We start from the raw sequence: 24,861 nt of genomic DNA, 5'->3' as shown, positions 1-24,861 counted from the left end.
ACTCTTCCCCCAGCCTGTAGAGCTGCATGGGGTTGTTGTGGCCGAAGTGTAAGACCTGGCACTTGTTCTTGTTGAACCTCATGCCGTTGGTCTCGGCCCATCTATCTAACCTGTCCAGATCCCTCTGCAGGGCCTTCCTACCCTCCAGCAGATCGACACTCCCACCCAGCTTGGTGTCATCTGCAAATTTGCTGAGGGTGCACTCAATCCCTACGTCTAGATCATCTATAAAGATATTGAACAGCACCGGCCCCAGAACTGAGCCCTGGGGAACACCACTAGTGACCAGCCGCCAGCTGAACTTTGCCCCATTCACCACCACTCTCTGGGCTCGGCCATCCAGCCAGTTTTTAACCCATTGAAGAGTCCACCCATCCAAGCCCCGGGCAGCCAGTTTGTCTAGGAGGATGCTGTGGGAGACAGTGTCGAATGCCTTACTGAAGTCTAGATAGACTACATCCACAGCCCTGCCCTCATCTACTAAGCGGGTCACTTGGTCATAGAAGGAGACCAGGTTGGTCAAGCAGGACCTGCCTTTCATGAATCCATGTTGGCTGGCCCCAATGCCCCGATTGTCCTGCATGTGCCGTGTAATGGCACTCAGGATGATCTGTTCCATCACCTTGCCTGGCACCGAGGTCAGGCTGACAGGCCTATAGTTCCCTGGATCGTCCTTCCGACCCTTCTTGTAGATGGGCGTTACATTTGCTAATTTCCAGTCAGCTGGAACTTCTCCAGTTAACCAGGACTGCCGGTAGATAATAGAGAGTGGTTTGGCAAGTTCGTTTGCCAGTTCCTTCATTACTCTGGGGTGAATCCCATCCGGGCCCATAGCCTTGTGGGTGTCCAACTGGCACAGCAGGTCACTAACTGTCTCCTCCTGGATTATGGGAGGTTCACACAGCCCCCCGTCCCTAACTTCAGGCTCTGGGGGCCGAGTCTCCTGAGGACAACCGGTCTTGACATTAAAGACCGAGGCACAGAAGGCATTGAGCACCTCTGCCTTTTCCTCATCCCTTGACACTACACTACCCTCCTCATTCAGCAAGTGGTGGAGGCTCTCCTTGACCCTCCTTTTGCTGTTGATGTATTTGTAAAAGCTTTTTTTGTTATCTTTGACTGTAGCAGCCAAATCAAGCTCTAATTGAGCCTTGGCCCTTCTAATCTTCTCCCTACACGACCTGGCCACGTCCCTATAGACCTCCCAAGTTACCCGACCCTTCTTCCAGAGCAAATAGGTTCTCTTTTTTTCCTTAAGTTCTAGCCTAAGTTCCCTGTTTAACCAGGCTGGTCTTTTTCCCCCGACGGCTTGTCTTCCTACAGACTGGGACAGCCTGCTCCTGAATATTTAGCAATTCCCTTTTGAAGCATGTCCAGCCTTCCTGGACTCCTTTGCCCTTCAGGACCGACTCCCAAGGGACTCGGTCCACCAGCCTCTTAAACAGGCTAAAGTCAGCTAGCCGGAAATCTAAGGCAGAAGTTCTACTCTTGCCCCTCCTTACTTCCCCCACTATCGAAAACTCTAACATTTCGTGGTCGCTATTCCCAAGATGGCCACCGACCCTCACATCTCCCACTAGTCCTTCTCTGTTCACAAACAACAGGTCAAGCAGGGCCCCTCCTCTAGTGGGTTCATTTACCACTTGCATGAGGAAGTTGTCCTCCACACATTCGAGGAATCTCCTAGATTGCTTCCTCTCTGCCATGTTGTATTTCCAGCAGACATCCGGCAAGTTGAAGTCGCCCACGAGTACAAGGGCCGGCGACCGGGCGGCTTCTGACAGCCGCTTGTAAAACGCCTCGTCCGCCTGCTCATCCTGCTTGGGTGGTCTATAACAGACTCCCACCGTAATGTCCGCCCTGCCGACCTTCCCCCTGATCTTCACCCATAAACATTCAACCTTGTCATCCTCACCATCTTCCTCAATTTCACAGAATCACAGAATCACAGAATTAACCAGGTTGGAAGAGACCTCTGGGATCATCAAGTCCAACCGCTGCCCCTACACCACCCTGTCAACTAGACCATGGCACTAAGTGCCATGTCCAGTCTTTTCTTAAACACATCCAGAGATGGTGACTCCACCACCTCCCTGGGCAGCCCATTCCAATGTCTAATAACCCTTTCTGAAAAGAAATTCTTCCTAATGTCCAACCTGAGCCTCCCCTGGCGAAGCTTGAGGCTGTGTCCTCTTGTCCTATCGCTAGTTGCCTGGGAGAAGAGGCCGACTCCCACTTCACTACAACCTCCCTTCAGGTAGTTGTAGACTGCAATAAGGTCACCTCGGAGCCTCCTCTTCTCCAGGCTAAACAACCCCAGCTCCCTCAGCCGTTCCTCGTAGGACAGACCCTCCAGACCCTTCACCAGCTTGGTCGCCCTCCTCTGGACTCGCTCCAACACCTCAACATCTTTCTTGAAGTGCGGGGCCCAGAAATGGACACAGTACTCAAGATGCAGCCTCACCAGTGCCGAGTACAGAGGGACGATCACTTCCCTAGACCGGCTGGCTACACTATTCCTAATAGAGGCCAGGATGCCATTGGCCTTCTTGGCCACCTGGGCACACTGCTGGCTCATGTTTAGCCGGCTGTCGATCAACACAGTCCAAGCACTCCCTAACATACAGCGCTACCCCACCGCCTCTCCTGCTTCGCCTGTCCCTCTTAAAGAGCCTATAGCCATCCATAGCTGCACTCCAGTCATGAGAGTCATCCCACCACGTTTCTGCGATGGCAACCACATCATAACCTTCCTGCTGTACAGTGGCTTCTAGCTCTTCCTGTTTGTTGCCCATACTGCGTGCATTGGTGTAAACACACTTCAGCTGGGCTAGCGGCCTTGCCCCCAATGCAGGCCTGTCGTGAACCCCTAGGTTCATTTGTGGCTGCCCTGGTCTTATCCCCCTCCCCCATCGAACCTAGTTTAAAGACCTCTTGATCAGCCCTGCCAACTTCTGGGCCATAACCCTTTTCCCCTTCTGATTCAGCTGTTCCCCATCCGGCATAAGCAGGCCTGGTGCCATGAAAGCCGCCCTGTGGTCATCAAACCCAAAATCCCACCTACGGCACCAGTCTCTTAGCCACATATTAATCTGTTGTACTTTTATAGTCTTTTCCCTATTTTCACCAAACACCGAAGGAATTGAAGAGAATATCACCTGCGCACCTACCCCCTTTACCAAACACCCCAGGGCCCTGAAGTCCCTTTTGATAGCCCTGGGACTTCTCTCTTCAATCTCATCCCTACCCACCTGGAATACTAATAGTGGGTAGTAGTCAGAGGGCCTCACCAGTTGAGGAATCCTCCTGGCAACATCCTTTACCCGAGCCCCAGGGAGGCAGCAGACTTCCCTGTGAGTTGGGTCTGGCCTGCATATGGGGCCCTCCGTTCCCCTTAGCAGGGAGTCGCCTATAACAATTACTTTTCTTTTCTCCTTTTTGGAGCTGGTTGCAAACCTCTTACTTGGTTGCTTCTGTTTACGTAGCCCCGTAGAGGGTCTTTCACCTAGATTCCTGTCTTCCCGACACTCAGGAAGACAAAATATTGATTTTGTACTAACAGCTCCAACATAAAGAAGAGCCATTGCAACAAACCCTACTACTTGTATACTTTTCTAAAATTCACATTGCTGTATATGAAATTAGTCAGTGTCTTTTGTAGCAACAAAGTACCTCACCTTAAATATCAGAGCAAGATGATTGGAGTGTTTCTCTGCATTCCAGGGAGGTTTAGCACAAGCCATTTCTATAACAACACAGCCAACGCTCCACACATCACAGCTCCTACCATATTGCTGACCTCTCAGAACCTGGACAGATCAAAGCTCAGATTATCCACTTCAAAGTCTCTTAACTCTAAGTAATTTAGATTAAAAAAAAATCATCAGTCAAGTGCATTCTGATTAACATTTCAGGTTGAGAGAGTGATCAATGATGTAAATGCCATAAACGCTGTAGAGAGCTAGTAAATAAAATGCCTGATCAAGGGGCAAAGCAAAGTATCTTGCAATAGTTAGCTTTTGACCAAATGGTCATTTGAGCTTTAATAAGAATACTTATTATGTATCTTGTAACAAACTACTTAGAACAACTTTGACAGCAAGAAAGAAATGTCATTATCGCCATGTTGGAATCATTCCTATTTTTTTAAACAAGTATATTTAAAACACATTTGAAGAACAAGTACATTTAAAACACATTTGAAGCATTTACAGCAATTTTCTATTATTTGGCTGTATGAATTAGCTTAAAGAGTACAAACTTATAGAAGTAACTTCCAAAACTGTTTTCTTACCTCTGGTGCCATAAATGCAATAGTTCCCAACAACTGTCCCTGAAACTCCCCAGCACCAGTTCCTTTTGATGCCAACCTGGCTGCAGCTCCAAAATCAGCAATTCTTAATCTATGACCTGTGCTGTCAATTAGCAAATTGGCACCTGTGAACAGCATAATAAAAATACTGCTAGTTGGCTTTTTATTAAAGGCAAAAGGATGAACAGACACTCTTCCTCTGTTTCAAAGCTATAAATAGGTTGATGGTCCCCATCCACAATATCAAGGAGATCTAAAAATCAAGGACAAAGTCTAATAATGTCACTTTTCTGTTATGCCTGAATGATACTGCACACAGCTTGAGGCTGTTCGAGAGATTTAGAGAAGCAATCAAACTCTCAAAGTAGGGCAAAGGCAGGATTCTGAAACAATACCTGGAGATGGAATAATGAAAGAAAATGGTGACCTAAAATCCTGTAGGTTATCATTGCCTGCAGCTCCCTGTGAAATTTAAACTTATTTCATCATTAAGCAACTCTGAGTTGTCTTGAAGAGAATTACAGAGCTATTGAAAGTTTTCCTATTTTAAGGAGAAATATTAAAAGGCAAATATTTGCCATCGCTATGTTTCTACTTATCTGGATATCTCTCCAGTTTATGGACAGCTATAGTGACATTATAGGGAGAAGTTTAGTAAGACTGGTATTTCCCAATAAAGTCCACATTTTCTTCATCAAACAGTACAACTGTGTTGATGTTCAATTAGGATGAAGGAAGAAAACTCATAATATTCCTACACATGAGAAACATGACCTTTATTTTGGCTTATTCACAGATTTTACTATCATTTCAGGGTATTTACATTAATTTAACTAACAATCGTTAAAGCTATATGGCAGCTTCATATTTTATTTGAACAAATTCAAAAAATTTTTCTAAAACATTGGCACAGGTAGCAAGTATCCCCAAGCATACTATGGATGTTCTGATTAATTTCAGTAATTAAAGGTTCTTAAGTATGATCAGACAAACCTAATAGAAATAACACTCTTGAGATGCCAAAATAGGTGCTGCTTTCTGAATATTCCTTTTTAAAAGACATACTAAATAATTCTCACCTTTAACATCTCTATGGATTATCTGATTCTCATGGAGGTAAGAAAGGCCATGTAAGAGTTGATCTGTGTAATTAATAATAACAGATTCTTTGAAGGCTCCATATTTACTTAACAAATGAGCAACTGAACCCCCTAGAAGATAAAAAAAAATGCAATTTATCAACACTTATATTTTGTATTAGTAGAATGCAGCACTGCCTCCTAAAATTGGAACTTGGTATTGATATTCCTAATTTATAACTAGATTTCTACCCCCTCCCCAAACATTAAAAGTTCCATAGGCAAAAAGTAATATACTTGGTTACTTAATTACTTTTTACCTGGAACTGTACACATTACAAAGACACAAGTCTTTATGCTTCCTAATATTTTCATCTGTCCTTAAAAGAATGTACAAATCCCTTAGTGTACAAAGTACTGTTGCTGATAAAAAACTACATATATTTATATCTACATTTTGCACTAAAGTTTTCAAGTAGTAGAACACTAGCTTTCTTTGGGGCAATAGATATGTGCAGCCTCCAGCAAGTGTTCCCTCTGAGGATCTTAATTTACTTTTGTTATTTTCTAAGTACCAATATATAGAAGCAAGTATACAAGCAAGGAAAAGCAGTATCTTCCTCTGTTTTCCAAAAGTATCTAGATCCTCAAGATTTTGGATTTCCATTGTGCCTCTCAAAGTATTCTAATATAATTTGGGCTTGAACGCGGTAAAGACAATTCCTGACATTTCATTATCTAAATAATGCTATTTCAGAAAAATTATACTTAAGAGTTAAACACCCTTAATTTTGAGAAAATATTTTCTGCACTATTGCTTGTAATAACACGTACTTGGGCTTTGCTTGTTAGCACTTTGGTATTGCTAAGTGGTTTCTGCCAAAGAACGTAAGTTAAGGTGCAATGTTTTCTTTTATAAGAAACAAGGATGTATAAAACACCAAATCTAGTCTCGGTAACTGGACGGCAACAACATATAATCTGATTCATAAAATTAATAAAGCTCCTTCTTAAAAAAGGATATAAACTTTCTTGTACTCGCTCTGTACAATAATGAAGAGATTTCACTATTTATTACTAAAATTACCACTTCATATATTTAAGATTTGAACATGTTTTTCCCAAAGCATCCTGCTTACTCCCTATTATTAGAAATTTACTTATCAAATGCCTTTACATGTCACCTCACATAAATTTTATGAAAATGCATGGGACAAAAACCAAGTGATAGGCATTCCAAACTTTCTAGCAAAGTTATTTTTAATAATAATTTATAATTACACAGGTACACTGAAAATGCAAGTTTTATATATTTCCAACTGAAGCGTCTGTGTCTCAAAGTTTCTAACTTGTGATGGGTTGACCTTGGCTGGACGCCAGGTGCCCTCCAAGCCACTCTGTCACTCCCCCTCCTCAGCTGGACAGGGGAGAGAAAATATAATGAAAGGCTCGTGAGTTGAGATAAGGACAGGGAGAGATCACTCACCAATTACCATCATGGGCAAAACAGACTCGACTCGGGGAAATTAATTTAATTTATCGCCAATCAAATCAGAACAGGATTAATGAGAAATAAAAACAAATCTTAAAACATCTTCCCCCCACACCCCTCCCTTCTTCCCAGGATCAACTTCACTCCCGAATTCTCTACCTCCTCCCCCCAAGCAGCACAGGGGGACAGGGAATAGGGATTGCGGTCAGTTCATCACACATTGTCTCTGCCGCTCCTTCCTCCTCAAACTCTTCCCCTGCTCCAGCGTGGGGTCCCTCCCACGAGACACAGTCCTCCACGAACTTCTCCAATGTGAGTCCTTCCTATGGGGTCCAGCTCTTCATGAACTGCTCCAGCATGGGTCCCCAACAGGGTCACAAGTCCTGCCAGCAAATCTGCTCCAGAGTGGGCTTCTTTCTCTGCGAGGTCACAGGTCCTGCCAGGAGCCTGCTCCAGTGCAGGCTTCCCATGGGATTCAGAGTCTCCTTCAGGGCGCATCCACCTGCTCCGAGATAGGGTCCTCCACGGGTTGCAGGTAGATATCTGCTCCACCGTTAACCTCCATGGGCTGCAGGGGGACAGCCTGTCTCACCATGGGCTGCAGGGGAATCTCTGCTCTGGTGCCTGGAGCACCTCCTCCCTCTCCTTCTTCACTGACTTTGGTGTCTGCATAGTTGTTTCTCTCACATATTCTCACTCCTCTCTTCTGGCTGCTGTTCTGCAGCAGGTTTTTTTCCCCTTCTTAAATATGTTATCACAGAGGTGCTACCACCATTGCTGATTGGCTCAACCTTGGCCAGCGGCAGGTCCGTCTTGGAGACTGCTGGCACTGGCTCTGTCGCACATAGGGGAAGCTTCTAGCAGTTTCTCACAGAAGCCACCCTTGCGCCCCCCCCCCCCCCCCAAAACCTTGCCACGCAAACCCAATACATAACTCCTCATTTAAATTCAGAAAGTGAGGTGGTAGTAGTAGAATTTTTGTTCAGGGCTTCCAATTACTTTAATTGTATGACAGATTAGGTATGGAAAATTCCAATTCAAAAAAAGGATGCCAGTAAGAATACAGCTTAAACTGTTCTGTACGTAAACCTTTATACTGGTTACCAACAGCAATAAAAATATAAGTTTGCAAACTGAAGCGATGCATGGAATATTTTGCAGTATGAAACTACATAGTTCAAGACTCAACTGATACTTTCATTTTCTTTGGCATGCAGTTGTTTACCTGCCATCCATTCAATAAAGAGGTTATAGTTACTCTTCTCACATGTAGCACCCAACATTCGAATAATATTAGGATGGTTCAGATGACTCATCATCCTTATTTCTTCTCTCAGGGCTTCAACTACCTCTTCTTGCTCAGATGATGTGTTCCTGACATACGTCACCTGTTTTGGAATATGGTATTCAGATTTACCTTACATAATTACCAGTCCTGTAACCATCCCCCTTCAGTACAGTAACAAGAATGGATGGTTTTCTGTCCCTTTTCACCATCTAGAAATAGCAAGTATTCTTTTATCTCAAGTCCCTTCAGCTGAGTTCGTATATTTCCATGCGAGACAGTAATAGAAAATTAAGAGTGAACTTCTGGAGAAATACCAACAAAAATCTCTCCAAGTGTGGCATGGGGAAACTTCCCTCTTCACTCTGATCTGCTTAAAATAGGAATTTTTTTTTAATATTTTTTTTTATGAAGAAAAGGAAGAAAGATAAGGCCTGAAACAGGATTCTGACAGTGATGTTGTTTGTAAGATTTTTTACCAGTTTAACCATACTACCCATTTCTTAACTAAACCTCTTATCCCAGAAAGTCAATGGGTAAAAAAAAAAAGCCAATCAGAAGTCCAGCAATGGAACTGGAGCCAACCCCAGCTCTGATCCATACTAAATCTGAAATAATAGTATGCTGCAGAGAATTTCCCCTGGGCCTCAGAATCAGCATCATCTCTCTGGGAGTAGCCTCAAGGACCACATGGACAGTCCTACTCTTTCACAAGCAAGAGAGTTTCAAAGGAGAAATACCCGATGACAGATATTCTTTCCCTGATTAAATGTTTTGAAACTGCTCAATGCCATAGATATAAGTTCATTCTAGAATTAATAAGAAAATGTTAGGACTAAGATTCCCTCTATGTTGGTATCACTGATTCAGACCTAGGGCACATTAAGTGTGGAAGATTTACTTATGTCTAGAACCTTCCAAAATCTTGAGTGAAGCACGTGCATTTGGGCCTCTTTTCTCAGTCACATTTTTGTATCTAATAACTTAACTATTAAAAATACTTGCCTCAGAGTTGGCTGTTGGATTGGAGGAAACAAGCATTAAACTACATTTCCTCTGCTTAAACTGTTTTAGGAAAAAAATCTTGACAAGGGGAAATTACTTTTAATAGCTATCTTTCAAATAGAGAATTAATTTGGAATCAAGAGACCTGGACTCCATTCCTATCTCTGTCACTGATTTGTGAACTTGATAAAAACAAAAATGCATTTGAAGAACTAGGAAAGAAAAGGGGCATATTATGTATCATGTGAGTACACACAACAGGGAGAAGAGGAAACAGGGAACAGAAGTCGTCTGTGAAAGCAGAGAGCTTTTATATTTAATATTTCAAAGAAATATTGAAGAACAAGCACAATGTATTCAAGAAAGTGAAGCATTTACCTGTTTTACAGCCATTAATGTCCCTGTTCCTACATCTTGAGCTTGGTAACAGGAAGAGAAAGCTCCAAGACCAATTTGCTGACCTTTAAGCCATTCTGCATCTTCTCTGTAATGGTGTTTTGCTTTGGTATGTCCAGGCAGGGTTTCTGGTGTCTGCAAATTAAATTCCAAATCAATCCCATGTTTACTAACATGCATCTAAAATGTAGACGTTCTGGAAGGTTATGAAATATCCAAGTCTATATGCCTCTCCTCTCCCTTACAGTTATTTGTACTGCACGTTATACATGTTTCAGTTGAGATCAGAACACCAGTGTATTCCTTAATCCACATATTCCTACTGTATGTAAGAACAGAGAGCCTCCTCTGTTACTACCTGAAGGTGAAAGGCAAGATGCAAGGACACAAATAGGAGCAAGACTTTTTTCTATTCCTGATCTCATGTCTAGTCAAGGTTTTAGTCAGCACCTATAGTAAACACAAACAAAATCATGTTTTCTACTTAATTTATTCCTGTCATTTTATGCTTCACATGTTGTTACCTCATGCAAAGGATCACAAAACCCAACATTTCATTCCTCTTTCCAGTAACTCTACTAAGTCCGTTACCTTTCCTAGGCATGCAGCCTCACAAGCTTCCAGCACCTGTCTTACTCTCAAGTCAATACACTCAAACATTTTGTGAACTTTTATAAAATACTCCTTTCTTTCTCTATTCTTATTTCTTATGCTTTTGTCTATTTGCAAACATCTTTTTTTCTGATTTCTAAAGTATCTCACATCTTCTCTCTCAGGATGTGCTGACAACAAGATGTCTTCCTACTCTATCTGCCTTTTCTTTCAGAAACTAATTTGGTTTTGTATAATTGCCTTCAAAGTAAATCAGCATTAAGACCCAGTACAGTTCTACTCCTGCTTAAAAACTTTGTTCTCATTTCCTGTTTCCCTGCTTTTACACTTTCTTCTTTGCCATTTTAAAGGTTGGTATATGACATGTCGCTCTTCCAAATACTGTCTCTCAACTTGTTAATAACCATAGAAGGATTCTGTTAGCACCCTCAACTGGTAGACTGTTTATACTCCAACTTCTAGGAGAGGGTATTGAGTCCCTTTGTGTTTTATATAACTTTGGAAATACAACAGCACTGCTTTATAAATTCAGTGATCCTCAGTTGAGACTTATGCTAAATTACCATATGTATACTTACATCCTGATGAATGATTATGATATCTTCACCATTTTCGACCTGTAGTTGGGGAATTATTGGCAGAGCATCTTGAGATGCTGACATTGCCATAGCAATAGCTAAAGCTTCCTCTTCTTCAGCTTCCATCTTTTCCTTGCATTTTTGATTATGATTTACATCATCTTTGTAAGTATCATCATTTTCTGCCTGCTCAGGAGAAAGAACTGCAACTTCAGACTTGAATGTAACTGTGTCATCACTTGTTGGCATGGAGGCCTCGAGAAGGTCCTCAATACTGGAACTGAGCTCTGCATTAACATCCAATTGACATTTCTTATCTACTGGCATGAACACTGTCTCTTCACTTGGTATAACCGCACTGCTACTACTATTGCCATCATACTGCAAAATATCATTCAGGTCAAGTGTCATACTGTTTTTTGAGGTTCCTCCCTGCTTGTTCACATCACTTGGGGTGGGTCGTGATGGCTTGGGCCTGTGTATGTGACTGGATGGCAATGGTCTGGCTTGGGTAAAAACTGGAGAAAGTTTCTCTGGTTCTTTATTTTCAGAACACTTTCTCTGAAATTGGAGAGAAAGTTTCCGCTGTGTTTGAGGAGAAGGTGAGAGGATTTTGCAGAGAACAAATCCCTGAGGTCTGAGTTTAGAGATATCTGTTACAGTGCCAGCTAGTACAGATGGGTTTGAAGGAGACAGAAGCATTGGGAATAGTGACTGAGAATGACTGGATGAGGGAGAAGAGTTCAAACACTGACTGGGGGTTTTTCCTTTTGTTTGAACGGCTGGCTTTGGTTGCTCAGTGGTTACTGATGAAACGGGAAGTCCCACAGCAAGGTCAGCCAGCGTTTCAGAAGTGTCCTCTGGAGTGGCACTCAGTTTATTATCACTTAAACTTTTCTCACTTTTCCTTGATAACTGGACAGTATTGTTAGGAGTATTACTTTCTGTAGCTTCTGAAGAGTTATCTGGTACAAGTAGCTGCAAAAAGTCTTCATGTTGACATTCCCCAGAGTGCATTTCTTCCATGCCTAGCTGGATGGCATCTGCAATTTCCATCTCATCTGCTATTGCCATCAGACGTCGACGCATCCTTGCGTAATGAGTTGAGCTCGTCACACTCAACATTTCTAACAGCTTTACAAAAACATGGGGCACTCTTGCCACCATTCTTGCTGCACTCAAAAATACTCTCCGTGATAGTTTTCCAACCATTGAGTGGGAATTGTCAATTGACTGCAAGGCAAAATTTAAGAGGGAGAGAAGTTTCTTATACCTGAAAGTTAAAAAAGAAAAAAAAAAGAAGGGTCTTATAAACTGATATGCTCTAGTTAACTAGTACCAAGAAAGTAATTTCAAGATAATCTATTTAGCTGTCAGTTCTGCAGTAGAAAGGAGACTTATTGCTGCACTGGTGCTTCAGAATTGTTTCACAGGTCAGAAGTTAAAAAAAAAAGGCAACCATTTACTCTGTAAAGTAGGTGCACTTTTGCATATAAATATACACTATTTGTTTACAGGAACTAAAAGAACCAATTTTTGAAGAAATCACCAACAACACATTCAACTACAAAGAGTAATAGTCACATAGTGTAAGTACCTGTCTACTACAGTATCAGCCTGTAAAACATCTCCACAGACAATGTGGGGATAAAATTCACCAGGAAATTCCAACAGAAGTCTGTCTATTAGACAAAGTCGCCCCAGTAGCGCTTGCCAGTTGTTAGACTCGGTTTGGGTTCCGAGAATACAGTTTAAGACATAATCAACACCGCCAATACCAACAGACCCTATAAAAAAGTTGATAAAATAAGGATTAGATATGTTCACAACTAAATTCTGATATAAATAAAGATCAGAACTATATCATACAGAAATACACAATGTGTGCCCAAATTAACACCACCCTCCCTCCCAAACTGATTAGATCAACACTGTTCTCTTTGCCATGCTGGCAAATACAGGATAAATCCTGTATTAAATTTAGAACACTTCAGTATATTTGCTTGTAATTATAATTCAATTATATATGAAGAGCTATTATTACCAGGTTTAAGTATTTCTCTCCCAACTGCTAGCTCTCCCGCTTGGCCTTTACACATCTCCAATAGTGTTGAGACGGAAAGTTGACTTGTTCGACTATAAGAAATTAAAACAAAAAAAACAATCAACTTTTAGCAGATGCTTTCAAGAAAAAACATTTTAATCATTACATTTCAATAATCGTTAGCTTGGAATTGTGCTTGGAAAATTATTTCACATCAATTTATTCCAATACACTTTCATAATCCTCTATTCGTAAGCTACCAATAGTTGTGACATTTTTTACAAGGACACTTCCAGAAATGTAATGTCTATCACTAAGAAATAAAAAACCCAAATAGAAATCAGCTTCCCCATTTCTCAAATTCTTTGAGACTTTCAGGCAATAATCACAGAATCACAGAATCACAGAATGTTAGGGATTGGAAGGGACCTCGAAAGATCATCTAGTCCAATCCCCCTGCCGGAGCAGGATTACCTAGACCATATCACACAGGAAATAATCTCTTTATTAAAAGAAATTAATTCAACTGCATATTAGGATCTCATCCTTTTGCACAAACAGGCCAAATCCAGGAATCCAGCACCACAAGGAACAGTTCTATTTCACTTATACCTTTAATTTTAGATTTTCTATTGCTAAACTATTGCTAGTGCATCTCTAGTTGCAGTTTCAGAAGCAATGCTGCTTAGGAACTAAACTGAAAGAGACAATAAACCTAAAAAAAAAATATAAAAAAAAAAAATCAATCTGTTGGACTTCTGCATCTAGTTTACAGTACAGCTGAAGAAATGGTTGGTCTGGCAGAGCAGATGGGGTAGCTTAGGAGAGGAAGACAAGGCCTACTCAAGCCAGAACTGCCAAATGCATTCACTCAGAATAGCCATCTCCTAACATTACACTATGAAGTAAAAAGTAGCTGTGTTATGTTAACACTTCACGACATAGATGTACAACAGCTTTTGTTGAAGTAGGAAACATACATAAAGATACAAAATTTGGTGATTGGTACTTGCTGACTGCTTAAAGGGGAATCATGAGAATTAGACCAAAGCAATATCAACTCAGATGGAGGGGATGGTTGATGACTGCACCCAACATATCTTCCTTTATTTTAAGGGGAAAAAAGGCCTTATGCAAACAAAGCATCATCTAAGATCTGTAAGTGCTGGAAAAATATAATCAGGTGCCTTCAAAACCTACATCTTTCAAGATAGAAGTTGGTTGGTAGCAACTAGGCTTTAACAAAAACATTTATATGTATGATCCACACATTTTATTTCACCGCCACCTATAAATTGTCTCCTAGTTCCATATAAAATAGCAATAAATGAAGCTTCAAGACATTTCAGTAACAATCCAAAATTAATTTGAAGTTCATGAGACACCATACCTGTTGGCATCTGCACATTTAACTAAAATTGTCTCTACAACTGGCTTGAGAAGTCGCTGTAGGTTAGTCCTCTCTGCTAAAGTATGACAAGGAGTATATACCAGCATGGCTCTTAAGGTTCTCTAAGAGAAAGGAAAAAACAATACATATGAAATCAAATTAGCTACACAAATTTATTTGATTTTTTAAGAGTTGTAAATAGTTCTATATAAATTGCATTCAAAATATCAGTGAAATGTTCAAAGGAGAAACAGTTTACTATATATTCACTGTTAGAATTAGTCATGTATTCTTTGAGATTGGAAAGAATCTGGTCACAGAATCACAGAATGGTAAGGGTTGGAAGGGACCTCTGGAGATCATCTAGTCCAACCCCCTGCCAAAGCAGGTTCACCTAGAGAATGTTGCACGGGGTCACGTCCAGGCAAGTTTTGAATATCTCCAGAGAAGGAGACTCCCCACCCTCCCTGGGCAGCCTGTTCCAGTGCTCTATCACCCTCAAAGTAAAGAAGTTTCTCCTCATATTCAGATGGAACTTCCCATGTTTCAGTTTGTGCCCATTGCCCCTTGTCCTGTTGCTGGGTACCACTGAGAAGAGTCTGGCCCCATTCTCTTGACACCCGCCCCTAAGGTATTTCTAAGCGTTGATAAGATCCCCTCTTAGTCTTCTCTTCTCCAGGCTAAACAGACCCAGCTCCCTCAGCCTCTCCTCATAAGAGAGATGCTCCAGTCCTCTAATCATCTTCATAGCCCTCCGCTGGACTCTCTCCAGTAGTTCCTTATCTTTCTTGAACTGGGGGGCCCAGAACTGGACACAGTACTCCAGGTGTGGCCTCACTAGGGCAGTGTAGAGGGGGAGGATAACTTCCCTTGACCTGCTGGCCACACTCTTCCTAATGCACCCCAGGATACCATTGGCCTTCTTGGCCACAAGGGCACATTGTTGGCTCATGGTGAACTTGTCCACCAGAACTCCCAGGTCTTTCTCTGCAGAGCTGCTTTCCAGCAGGTCAACCCCCAGCCTGTACTGGTGCATGGGGTTATTCCTCCCAAGGTGCAGGACCCTACACTTGCCTTTGTTGAACTTCATTAAGTTCCTCTCTGCCCAGCTCTCTAGCCTGTCCAGGTCATACAAGTACTGTTAATACTTAGCACTGTAGCAATCATTTCCTTATATTTAACCAGTGGAGTCATGCCATTTCATTCTTGCTGAGGATTTTGTTCAATTGCTTTCAGATGATGGTTAAAAGTCAAGTCATCAGTGGTGCTTAACAACAATTAGGATTCCTGACTTCATATATCTCCTCCCTTTCAAAAATGAAGTCACTTGGAAATTACTAGAATATGAGTAAACAGCTACTTACTAAAGCAGCAACATACACTTTGTAGACAGGGTCGGCACAGACCATGGACAGCACACTGCAGCAGGATTCTACCACCACATCTCCTGAGATACTGGTCTGAGATGACCCACTAACTGCTCCCAAAGCTCCAGCACTTGTGTTGTTTCCATTGCTACTTCCAGAATTTCCAGTGCTTTCACCATTAGCCAGTAATAGAGCACCACTAACATCATGGGAAAGACACCTAAGTGCCATCTCTCGTATATTCCAGTTTCGAGAAAACAAGCAGCCAACTAACTCCATTCCAAATGCCTGCCAAGGAAAAAGCAACATTACAGGAGTCAAATGGAATAATACTGCAACTTAAGTACTTAAGAGCAGCAATCAAAAAGAGCAAAGAAATGTTTCTGGTGAAAGATCACCTTAAGAAGCCTGACAGCAAAAATGTGCCAGAAGGTAGTGTCTTAAAAAAAGATTCTGTGATAGAAATGAAACATCATAAATGATAAGTCATTGGTTCTCCAAAAACTCTGCTGAGAGAAGTGGAGGAATGACTGTATGGATGGTTTCATTCACTCTGAATTTTAATTATTCAGTATGGAGTTCATTTCTAGACACTGATATAAACAACCCTGAAGCCAAGGTCCGGCTATACCAGACAAAAGTTACAGCAGACATATAGGCAATACAAGTTCTCTCATTCTTCTTTTAAGTATGTGATCCCTGTTCAGTTGAACTCACCTCTAGACTCTAGAGGTTATTTAGGTCATTCGGCTCCTGCAACCCAACTTGGGTAACAGTAACTTTGTATTTATGTGACACTTGCACAACCAAAATTAGAATTAAAAATACTACATTTTATTACATGCACCTTTAATATGAGGACTGAGATGAAGTTCCAAACTGAAAACCTCAGTGAAAACAAGACTGGAAAAACTTTTCTTCTGATGCAAGTTAAATATAATTCTTTCCAATAATAATCAACAATAAAGCTGACGGGATTCATAATAAATTTTTGAACTGTTGATTTGACAAATTAGCAAAAAAGTTAAAAAATATCAGTTTTTACATTTTAAGCTTCCTTTACAAAGTAAAATTACCTGAATCCATGGCTCAGCTAAACCTTTATAGGCAGAAGGGATCTGCTGGACCCCATAATGAGCAAGGTTAAAATTGCTATCTTGGGTTCTTCTCTGTGATCCAACTGTAGATTGCTGCTGAATTTGTTGATGAACCACATGGAGAACAGAAGAATCCACAGGGCTTGGCAATTCATGACTACAGATTAACAAAAAGTAATGTGGATTAACAAATCAAACATTTACCAAAGTAAATACTTTAGCACATTTAGGAACATCAACTAAGGATCCAGAAACAGATAGTTTGTTATACTCAGACTGAATCCTTACCTATAGAAATCATGAGATCTCCATTTAGATCTACAAAGAGGACATATAAGTGGCTCTCTGTTTCTTCTGCATTCTTCTGCCCCTGGAACACAGCAACAGGATAACACGTATTTCAGTTTTACAGTGCATAAAACCAGAGGATGGCATTATTATTTTTAATTTTTACTGGAGAATGTCAGTTTCAGGATAAACACTTCTGAACTGAGCCATGTGCAGAAGCCTGATAAATATGTGCATTTAAACATTTTTGCATGCAGAAGCACTTCAGCTTAGCACTACAATTAGTATTAAAATTTATGAATTGAAATGGAGTCCTTTTTGTGCCTCAAAAAAGCAATATTTTTTCAAAAGTATTAAAACATGGGAGATGGAATTTTATTTGTTAAAGCAAACTATTTATATACTTTATTGAATGCAGTATATAAAAACATACTCCATAATTCACTATATAATCCTAGTAGATGACTTTCATGCATTCTAATGACAAGTCACAGAGGGGTAAAAGTCTGTTCCTAACCTTGCTCTAATTGGACATGATCTTCTCACTCAGGTAAGAGGCTCAAACCTCTAGCCCTGCAGTTAACTTCTTTCTCAAAGCATTCACAAGTGAAGTTGTAATTTGATAACTGATAAATAAGGCATATCAGTAGTACCTGAATGACACCAAACTCTCAAAGAGCTACAGTCATCACTTAAGAGCAGGTTTCTGTTTAACTTTTAAAACAAACAAAAAACCCTACAACACACACACTAAGTTATAATACTTTTGCATATTTAGAGTCACCAGAACTTAATGAGACAAAGATGACAACATACATATTGACATGCAGTGGTGGTGTAATTTGTTCCTGCAGCCATCTTCACACACAGTTAGACTCTCTTCATCCAGCATGCCTAACAAACAAATGGGGCACATCTGTTCTTCTTCATCCTTCATACTATAAAAAAATATTTGTGATTGTAAAAATGGCATATCAGAATTCAGAACAGGCTTTAACAGTGAAAAAGATTAACTTCTGATTTGGAACAGTCACTTCTGAATAACTATATGCTATTCATGAATCATTCTCCTAAACCTTGGTCTGAATAAGCGAGCAACCAAATTTTTAGAAGCACTGAGTACAGACAACACTTTGTTGAAATGAAAGGAAACATCACAAAATGCATGACATCGTTTCAAACTAGGTCAGATACCACTTAGAGATTGAAAGGCCCAGCCCTGAGCACTTCCCCCCCCTCCAGGCTTCTTCAAACAAACCAATCTTTGCTTTTTTACTTATCCTTTGGTTTTGAAAAACTAAGAAATTTTTAGATTTTGAAAGCTACATACATTTTTTTTCCACACTCCTTTCAGAGTATTGAGTCACAAGATAGTCTTTAGCCCATCACAGAAAACTGTAAATACTATTTGATGAACATATGTAAAACTCAAAAAATTAACAGAAGATAACAGCCACTCAAGAATTTTCTGCCACTGAGAAACAGATGTAATAGATTCACATGAACACTAATATATCGACATATCACATGTAGATTTTAAAAAAACACCATTTCCCCTGTTTTACATGTTGCTTCCATTTTATTTATCCCCACCTTAATTTTTAAATGGATATAACCAGAGATTTTACCAAAAAATTATCCTAAACTTAAACAACATGTAATGAAAAACACAGATTTAATCTTCTATAATATTGTTTAAATGTGCAAAACTCTTACTATTCATAGTAAAAATTTAAGTTATAGTTGGTGTGTGTCTAAAAGTTTGCAGGAACCCTGGATTTGTTCATCAACAGTATATTTTTAAAACAAAAATAATTTGCATATACATTGTTTCTATACATATATATTCACTTCTATTTTCCTGCAAATGGTTGACACTAATTTTCTTTGTCCTTGAAAAATCCACAAAAATAAGCTTACAGTGAAAAATTCAGTTCCACAACATGCATAGAAACACAAGTATTAATTTAAAACTTATTTTTGGTTTATTACTAATTCTTCAAAAATAACTGCAAGTCACAGTAATTATCAGAACCAAGTAAACTTTTATCTCAAATGAATCTGATGCTCAGTGTTCTCCAATACTTATATCATACAAGATTAGACTTACACAGAATGACAACTTATCTCATTGAACCAGTAATGCTGGGAACTACTCATCAGGTGTACTGGCAAACAACTGAAAGAATCTTTCATCCTGTCAAAAATGGGAACTAATGTAGCAAAGTTCACAGTCCAATGAAGCCATTCCTATTTAAAAAAAAAAAATCTTCCTACGCAAGGTATATAATGGAAGTAACTGGCTTGCCAAATAAACCAACCAGTTAAATACATAATATACTCTGGAACTACTTATGTAATTTATTTACAATGACACAATTTGACAATTTGGAAAAATAATTAAAAGACTATGGGAAATTAAGGTCACAATCTGTCTATCAGAATTATAAACCTGTCTGAATATATTAATCTAAAAATATGCTTATTATCACAAAGTAACATATCAAGGTACTCCTTAAGTTTCACTTTACACAAAAGAAAGCCTCAGTTTTGTCTGCCTTCTGTGGTTTTATCTCTCTACAGGATGTCTAGTTCACTCAGTCCACTAACGCACGCATGCACATATCACTTGTTTAAAAAGTTAACCGATATCTTTTAAAAATAAAGGAAAAGAACAAGCAAAAGCACTCAAGTAGAAGTCAGAAAAAAATCTATCAAAGAATCAAACATCACTTAAAATTGAAAAATAAGGCATCCTTTAATATGGTATAAACTATAAAAATCATAATAGCTTAATAACTCCCTTAAAATAGTTTAATCACTCATTTTGCATTAAGTGTTTTTTAAAATATATGCTTAAATATATAGAGATATATAAACCACATATTTATTATATATGTTTACACACAGTACATTTACCCAGAAATTTTTCATTATATTGTCACAGACACAAGCATTTCTCTAAAGTAGTACAAAGTTATTAGGATAAGAGGAAAAAAAATGAAATCCTGTTTCTTCATTTGTCAACATTTGCACAAGTGCTGTATTTGAACAAATGCACACAAATAAACAGGTTTCCAAAGTTAATGTATGCTTCAGTCTTGCAGATGATCACTTACATTTCCAGAGTTGTTTTGACTCCATGAATCTGGGAAACAAATTCTTTTTATAACTCTACTTAACATTTTTCAAACAGAAGGTGGAAAGCAAATATGCCCACTTGGTATGACTGTGACTAATGTATGCTTGACTCTTGATTGTTTGCAAATACAGAGACTTAACATGGCTTGAAATGAAAGTAGTTTTGAACAAAAAGAATGTATGTGATTCTAAACCTCAAAAATTACAGAATAAAGCTTTTAATTCCTTTAAAAATACTAACCTGTTTTCTGAACTAGATGTAGAAGTACTAGATGATGACAATGTATGAGAATTTGACATGCGTGAGACAAACTTCTGGATGGTGTTGCGAGATGGAGCTTTGATCCTCGAGCTACGCCTACTATAATATTTCTGGAACAAACTCTCAACCTAACATCAGAAAAAAATAGCAAGTCATATTTATGCTATGAATAGCTTGTATTTAAAGGTAATATTACTGAAGCTTAACTACTGCTAAGAAAGATCTATTCACCTTCACAATAATGCATTAGCAGTAGCAGCGGCAGGAATTTCAGAAGTCTTACTAATAAATAGATCACAAGAAACTTTACAACAAAAACCTATTTGCTTATTAAAAATAACAGCTTTAAGCATACACACAATTACTTCTGAAGATCCTTGTTCTGTTTACCTTTCAGCTATTTAGTGAGACAGATATACAGATTTGAGTAGAAAATCCAAGATTTGAATCACTCACTAAACTACAGCTCTGTACTAATTCTTTTAGTTATGCCTTTTATTTGCAGATATTTTTTTTTCTACTTGCATAGCTCTTGAACCCAAATTAAAGATATAATTAAAGACATATATTCTTGTTGCTTTGAAATGCAGCAGTTCTCAGCATTTTTAAGATAATGCCCTAAAGACTTTTACCTGGAGTGTATTTTAGATCTGCCATTAGATCTATTAGAAATCTATTACCTCAAAGTTCTTCAGTGTCTTTCTCCAGAGCATTGGGTCTGAGGGTTCAAGCTGGAAGACTCGCAACATAACAAACAGCAGATGAATACAAAACATCCCACGGCCACAGCTACAAGTCTGAAAAGAAAAGTATATGCTAGGGCTCTACTGAATTGATAATTACATAGATCATTAAATGCATCATGGAGACATATACTAGTGTCGTGTCCCCCCCTCTTTAAAAAAATAGTAGTTAATGCAAAATATTTCATATATAGACATAAATATCTTCTTGCGTGGCCTTACAGAACATTATTCAGGAATATGTATGGAAAAGTAGACAATTATAACACCAGTTTTCTCTTGACTTTTTTTTCCCCCTTTTTTATTTTTTAAAATCAGCTGAATCTATTGCTACGCTTCATACTAGAATGAATTTATGCATACAATCATCACATACCCATAACATGACAGCAATCAAACTTAAATGAGATTCTTCTGTTTACTCAAAAACCTAAATGTTCCCTAACACAGCATCACAGCAGTACTACGCAAGTCTCTGAAAAGAACCTCACTATGGGTATTAATGAAATTATCACACCATTAAAGGAAATGTGTTACATGCTTGTCATTTACATATCCCATGAATAGAGGAAATATAGTGTTTCGGAGTGAGAAACTAGGAAAATGAAGTGGCCAAATTATAGCCAAAAATGCTTAAGATATATAATTAGGAGCTACTTCTAGGAATGAGAAATATACAGAACATTAGTAATTACTTCCCAGAGTCTGTTTTTTTAAAGATAAACTCTAGACAAAACTAATACTTGCTACATATTTGAAAAAATACAAGCTTATCATTATATTACATGAGCACAGATTACATCTTTTAAACATTACTTTATAGAAGCATTAGCAAGGGTTGGCGACTAACTTGATCTAATTTGGTTTTGTACAGTTTTCCAAGATTAACTATAAATTAATAAAAGCTACAGACAACACAAAAACGTTCTCTACCTGAGGCCCAATAAACACTCTGTATTTATTATCAGGGCTGTCTCCTCCAATTAAGAAAGAGTTGGGTCCTATCTGCTGAAGCAGGTACAGCCTGGCTCGCATAACTTTGTTGACACGACGATTTCTTTCCTCAGGGCTGTATGGAGAGGAGCCATCTGGAGATGGGGCTCGTCGTGGTGGTGTTATTCGTCCACTCTGAAACTACATAAGCAGTTCCATCATGAGCATTTCCAGGACAATAGTAAGTTTAACTATATATTTTTTTCCCCAAATTAGGTAGAATAAGAGTCCCCAAAACCTGAAGAAACTATAATCTGCTTAGACTATATGAATTTAAAATGATTAATTTTGTTCCATGCCCTGAACTCAAGGGCAGAAGAGAGCTGTAGCCAAAATTTCTGTAGCCAAGGTTATAATGCTAATATATTTCATAAATGAAGAAATCCTATGACTACAGTTTACAGAAGGGAATATATGGTCAATGAAGAATAAAAGTTTAAGAAATTCCAAATGGTTTCCAAAGAAAAGGAGAAAGGATAAAAAGAAAAACAATCGAGTAAAAACAGATCAAAGGTGAAATTGGGGGTGTGTGTGGGGTTCACATTTCAATTTCTTTTGTCAAGAGGAAAGAAGCTGTGCTACAGCACTGTAATTTGTGATATTTGTCCCTAGTTCAGAGGAATGGCAGTGCCTATTTTAATTGATTTTGGAAACCTTGTTTAGAGAACAATGGGACAATAAAAGCAATTAGATCTTATTCTTACTCTAATTGCACTGTAAAGTTGTAGGCAAATCAACTAAAGCTTAACTGTGGATGAGTATTTTTATAACAAACCAACCTGCTACATACTATTGCTCAAAACATTATATTCTTGATCTTCTTTAATGAAGCCAGTTACTATTGCTCAAAACATTCTATTCCAGATCTTCTCAAATGTAATGGTAGAGATTCTAGTCTTCTAACAATGCACATACTGAAATCTTCTCTAATCTATACATAACAATCAGTTCTTGAACAGAGGATCACAAATAGCATACCAGTAACACTTTTCTGCAGGAATCTTAATCCAGTCAACAATACTATCCCCAAGGGAATATACCTGCCTGGAGAACTGACATGCAAAACTGCAGGGGGGAAAAAACAAAACAAAACAAAACAAAAAACCCCAAACTCCTGGCACCTCTTCATGCAAATCAAGCTAAGAGAACATACATGTCTTCACAACTGAGTACCTATATTTCTTAATTTATTTCCTATAAATAAAAATTGAAAGCAGGACTGAATTAAGAAGAAAACACACACCTAAGAGCAGAGAACAAAATTCCACACATAAGAGAAATGTAATGTGAGATATGCTCTGCATATCTCACTCAAGTGATACCCTGTCATAACCCCTTTATATCAGCATCTTGCCTACCCAGGAAGGATTAGATACCAATTGCCTCTCTAAGCAAAAGATTGCAGAATATAGCCAAATTAAAAATTACATCACAGCTTGCAACTTACAGGCACCGGAGAACCCCTTTTTCTCCTAACACTTGGTGTTTCAGATTTAACTGTCCTAGAGGATGATGAAGAAGAGCTACTAGGAGAAGGACTACGTCTTCCTTTCTGTGTAGGTGAAGCAGCAGTGCTTTGTCCTTCAGCCCGAGGCTCTAGAGAGAGTTTGTTCATTTCCAATCCATCTCCTTTCCCAGGGATAGGTTTCACCACCTTGCAGGAATTAAACCATGTGTTAGAATTATGAATTGATCATTTTACATTAAAGCAAAACAAATCCATCAAAATTTGGTTTGCTAGCATTATAATAATTAAGCCGTTATTTAGACATCCAAAGTTTACCTATTCCCCAGGTTCTAATACTAACATCTAATAGGGGCTATCTTGTTAATCTATACACAACACAAAAGCAAGAACCTTTTTTCCTGCCACTTATGTTAGAGTTGTGGCAGCAACTGATTTGATTCTCAAAGTGCTTCTGTAGTTGTCATTCATGGTATCTCAGAGGACAGCAATTCTCCCATTTGGATAGTAGGAGCCAAAAGAATTTTTTTTTTTCTATAGGCATTGTCTGCTTATTTAAGAGCTATAACCTTGAATCTATCTGTTATGGTAAGTATCAGTTGATAAATACTAGGATTGCTATTTCTATAGCACAATATGAACGCTTGCTGCAAAGTAAAATTACTTTAAACCTGGAGGCAATATAGCAAAATTAAGGTGTGCTGTGCCCTATAAGAACCACAGCCAGCTTTTCTGCCTGCAATACAAGTAAACCAGCTACACCACATCTGGTATCTGAGCACTGTGCACAGTTCTGCACTACCTGAACAGACACGTGTGCTCAAGAAGAGTGAGCACATACACTTCTAATACAGTGCTTTGTCGCATAAACACTGAATTTTGACACTGAGATATGGAATATTTCAAGACAACTTTCAGCTGCCTGCCCCTCAGACCTACATAATGCATGAGAAGAGCAAGGTCCCATGGAATCGAATTAAAAGCAGTCACAGCAGGCAGAGTCAGTTTTAGTTCTACATTTCTCCATGTCTTAGAGGCTTGACTCTGTAGGTAGATTAGGGTACGGCGACCGGAAAATCTCGGGCTGTAACGGAAGGTAGGCGTGGCGAAAGGAGCAGGATGTGTCATTATCGTGCGAGTTCGTACCGGACAAGACGACTATATAAGGCTGTTGCGCAGTTAAATAAACGCCATTTGTTGCATCCTCACATTGGTGTCAGTGCTCAATGGCCCTGGGGTGCGGATAGCCTCAGGCCAGCCAGCAACCGAACAGAGCTTGCTGCAGACAAGCGGCAACAAGTGGTGACCCCGA

General features: G+C 39.2%; 1 protein-coding gene across 1 annotated transcript in view; it reads right to left on the bottom strand.

Moving 5' to 3' along the window:
- LOC137675731 (mitogen-activated protein kinase kinase kinase 1-like) overlaps positions 1-24,861 on the bottom strand; it is a 159,712-nt gene that overhangs the window by 2,533 nt on the left and 132,318 nt on the right. The window contains exons 7-23 of the mRNA XM_068421921.1: positions 23,532-23,738; positions 22,025-22,225; positions 21,029-21,145; positions 20,328-20,476; positions 17,762-17,883; positions 16,946-17,027; positions 16,637-16,814; positions 15,558-15,848; positions 14,194-14,315; positions 12,804-12,895; positions 12,357-12,546; positions 10,760-12,032; positions 9,552-9,704; positions 8,109-8,271; positions 5,392-5,523; positions 4,295-4,437; positions 3,678-3,809 (exon numbers count right to left, since the gene is read on the bottom strand). Coding sequence (XP_068278022.1) covers positions 3,678-3,809; positions 4,295-4,437; positions 5,392-5,523; positions 8,109-8,271; positions 9,552-9,704; positions 10,760-12,032; positions 12,357-12,546; positions 12,804-12,895; positions 14,194-14,315; positions 15,558-15,848; positions 16,637-16,814; positions 16,946-17,027; positions 17,762-17,883; positions 20,328-20,476; positions 21,029-21,145; positions 22,025-22,225; positions 23,532-23,738 — 3,747 coding nt within the window. The remainder of the gene's footprint in view (positions 1-3,677; positions 3,810-4,294; positions 4,438-5,391; positions 5,524-8,108; positions 8,272-9,551; positions 9,705-10,759; positions 12,033-12,356; positions 12,547-12,803; positions 12,896-14,193; positions 14,316-15,557; positions 15,849-16,636; positions 16,815-16,945; positions 17,028-17,761; positions 17,884-20,327; positions 20,477-21,028; positions 21,146-22,024; positions 22,226-23,531; positions 23,739-24,861) is intronic.

Source organism: Nyctibius grandis, chromosome W, assembly GCF_013368605.1.
Source record: "Nyctibius grandis isolate bNycGra1 chromosome W, bNycGra1.pri, whole genome shotgun sequence".
Classification (NCBI taxonomy): Eukaryota; Metazoa; Chordata; class Aves; order Nyctibiiformes; family Nyctibiidae; genus Nyctibius; species Nyctibius grandis.
The sequence above is the reverse complement of the archived record's forward strand: the minus strand, read 5'-3'. Positions and strand labels throughout refer to the sequence as shown.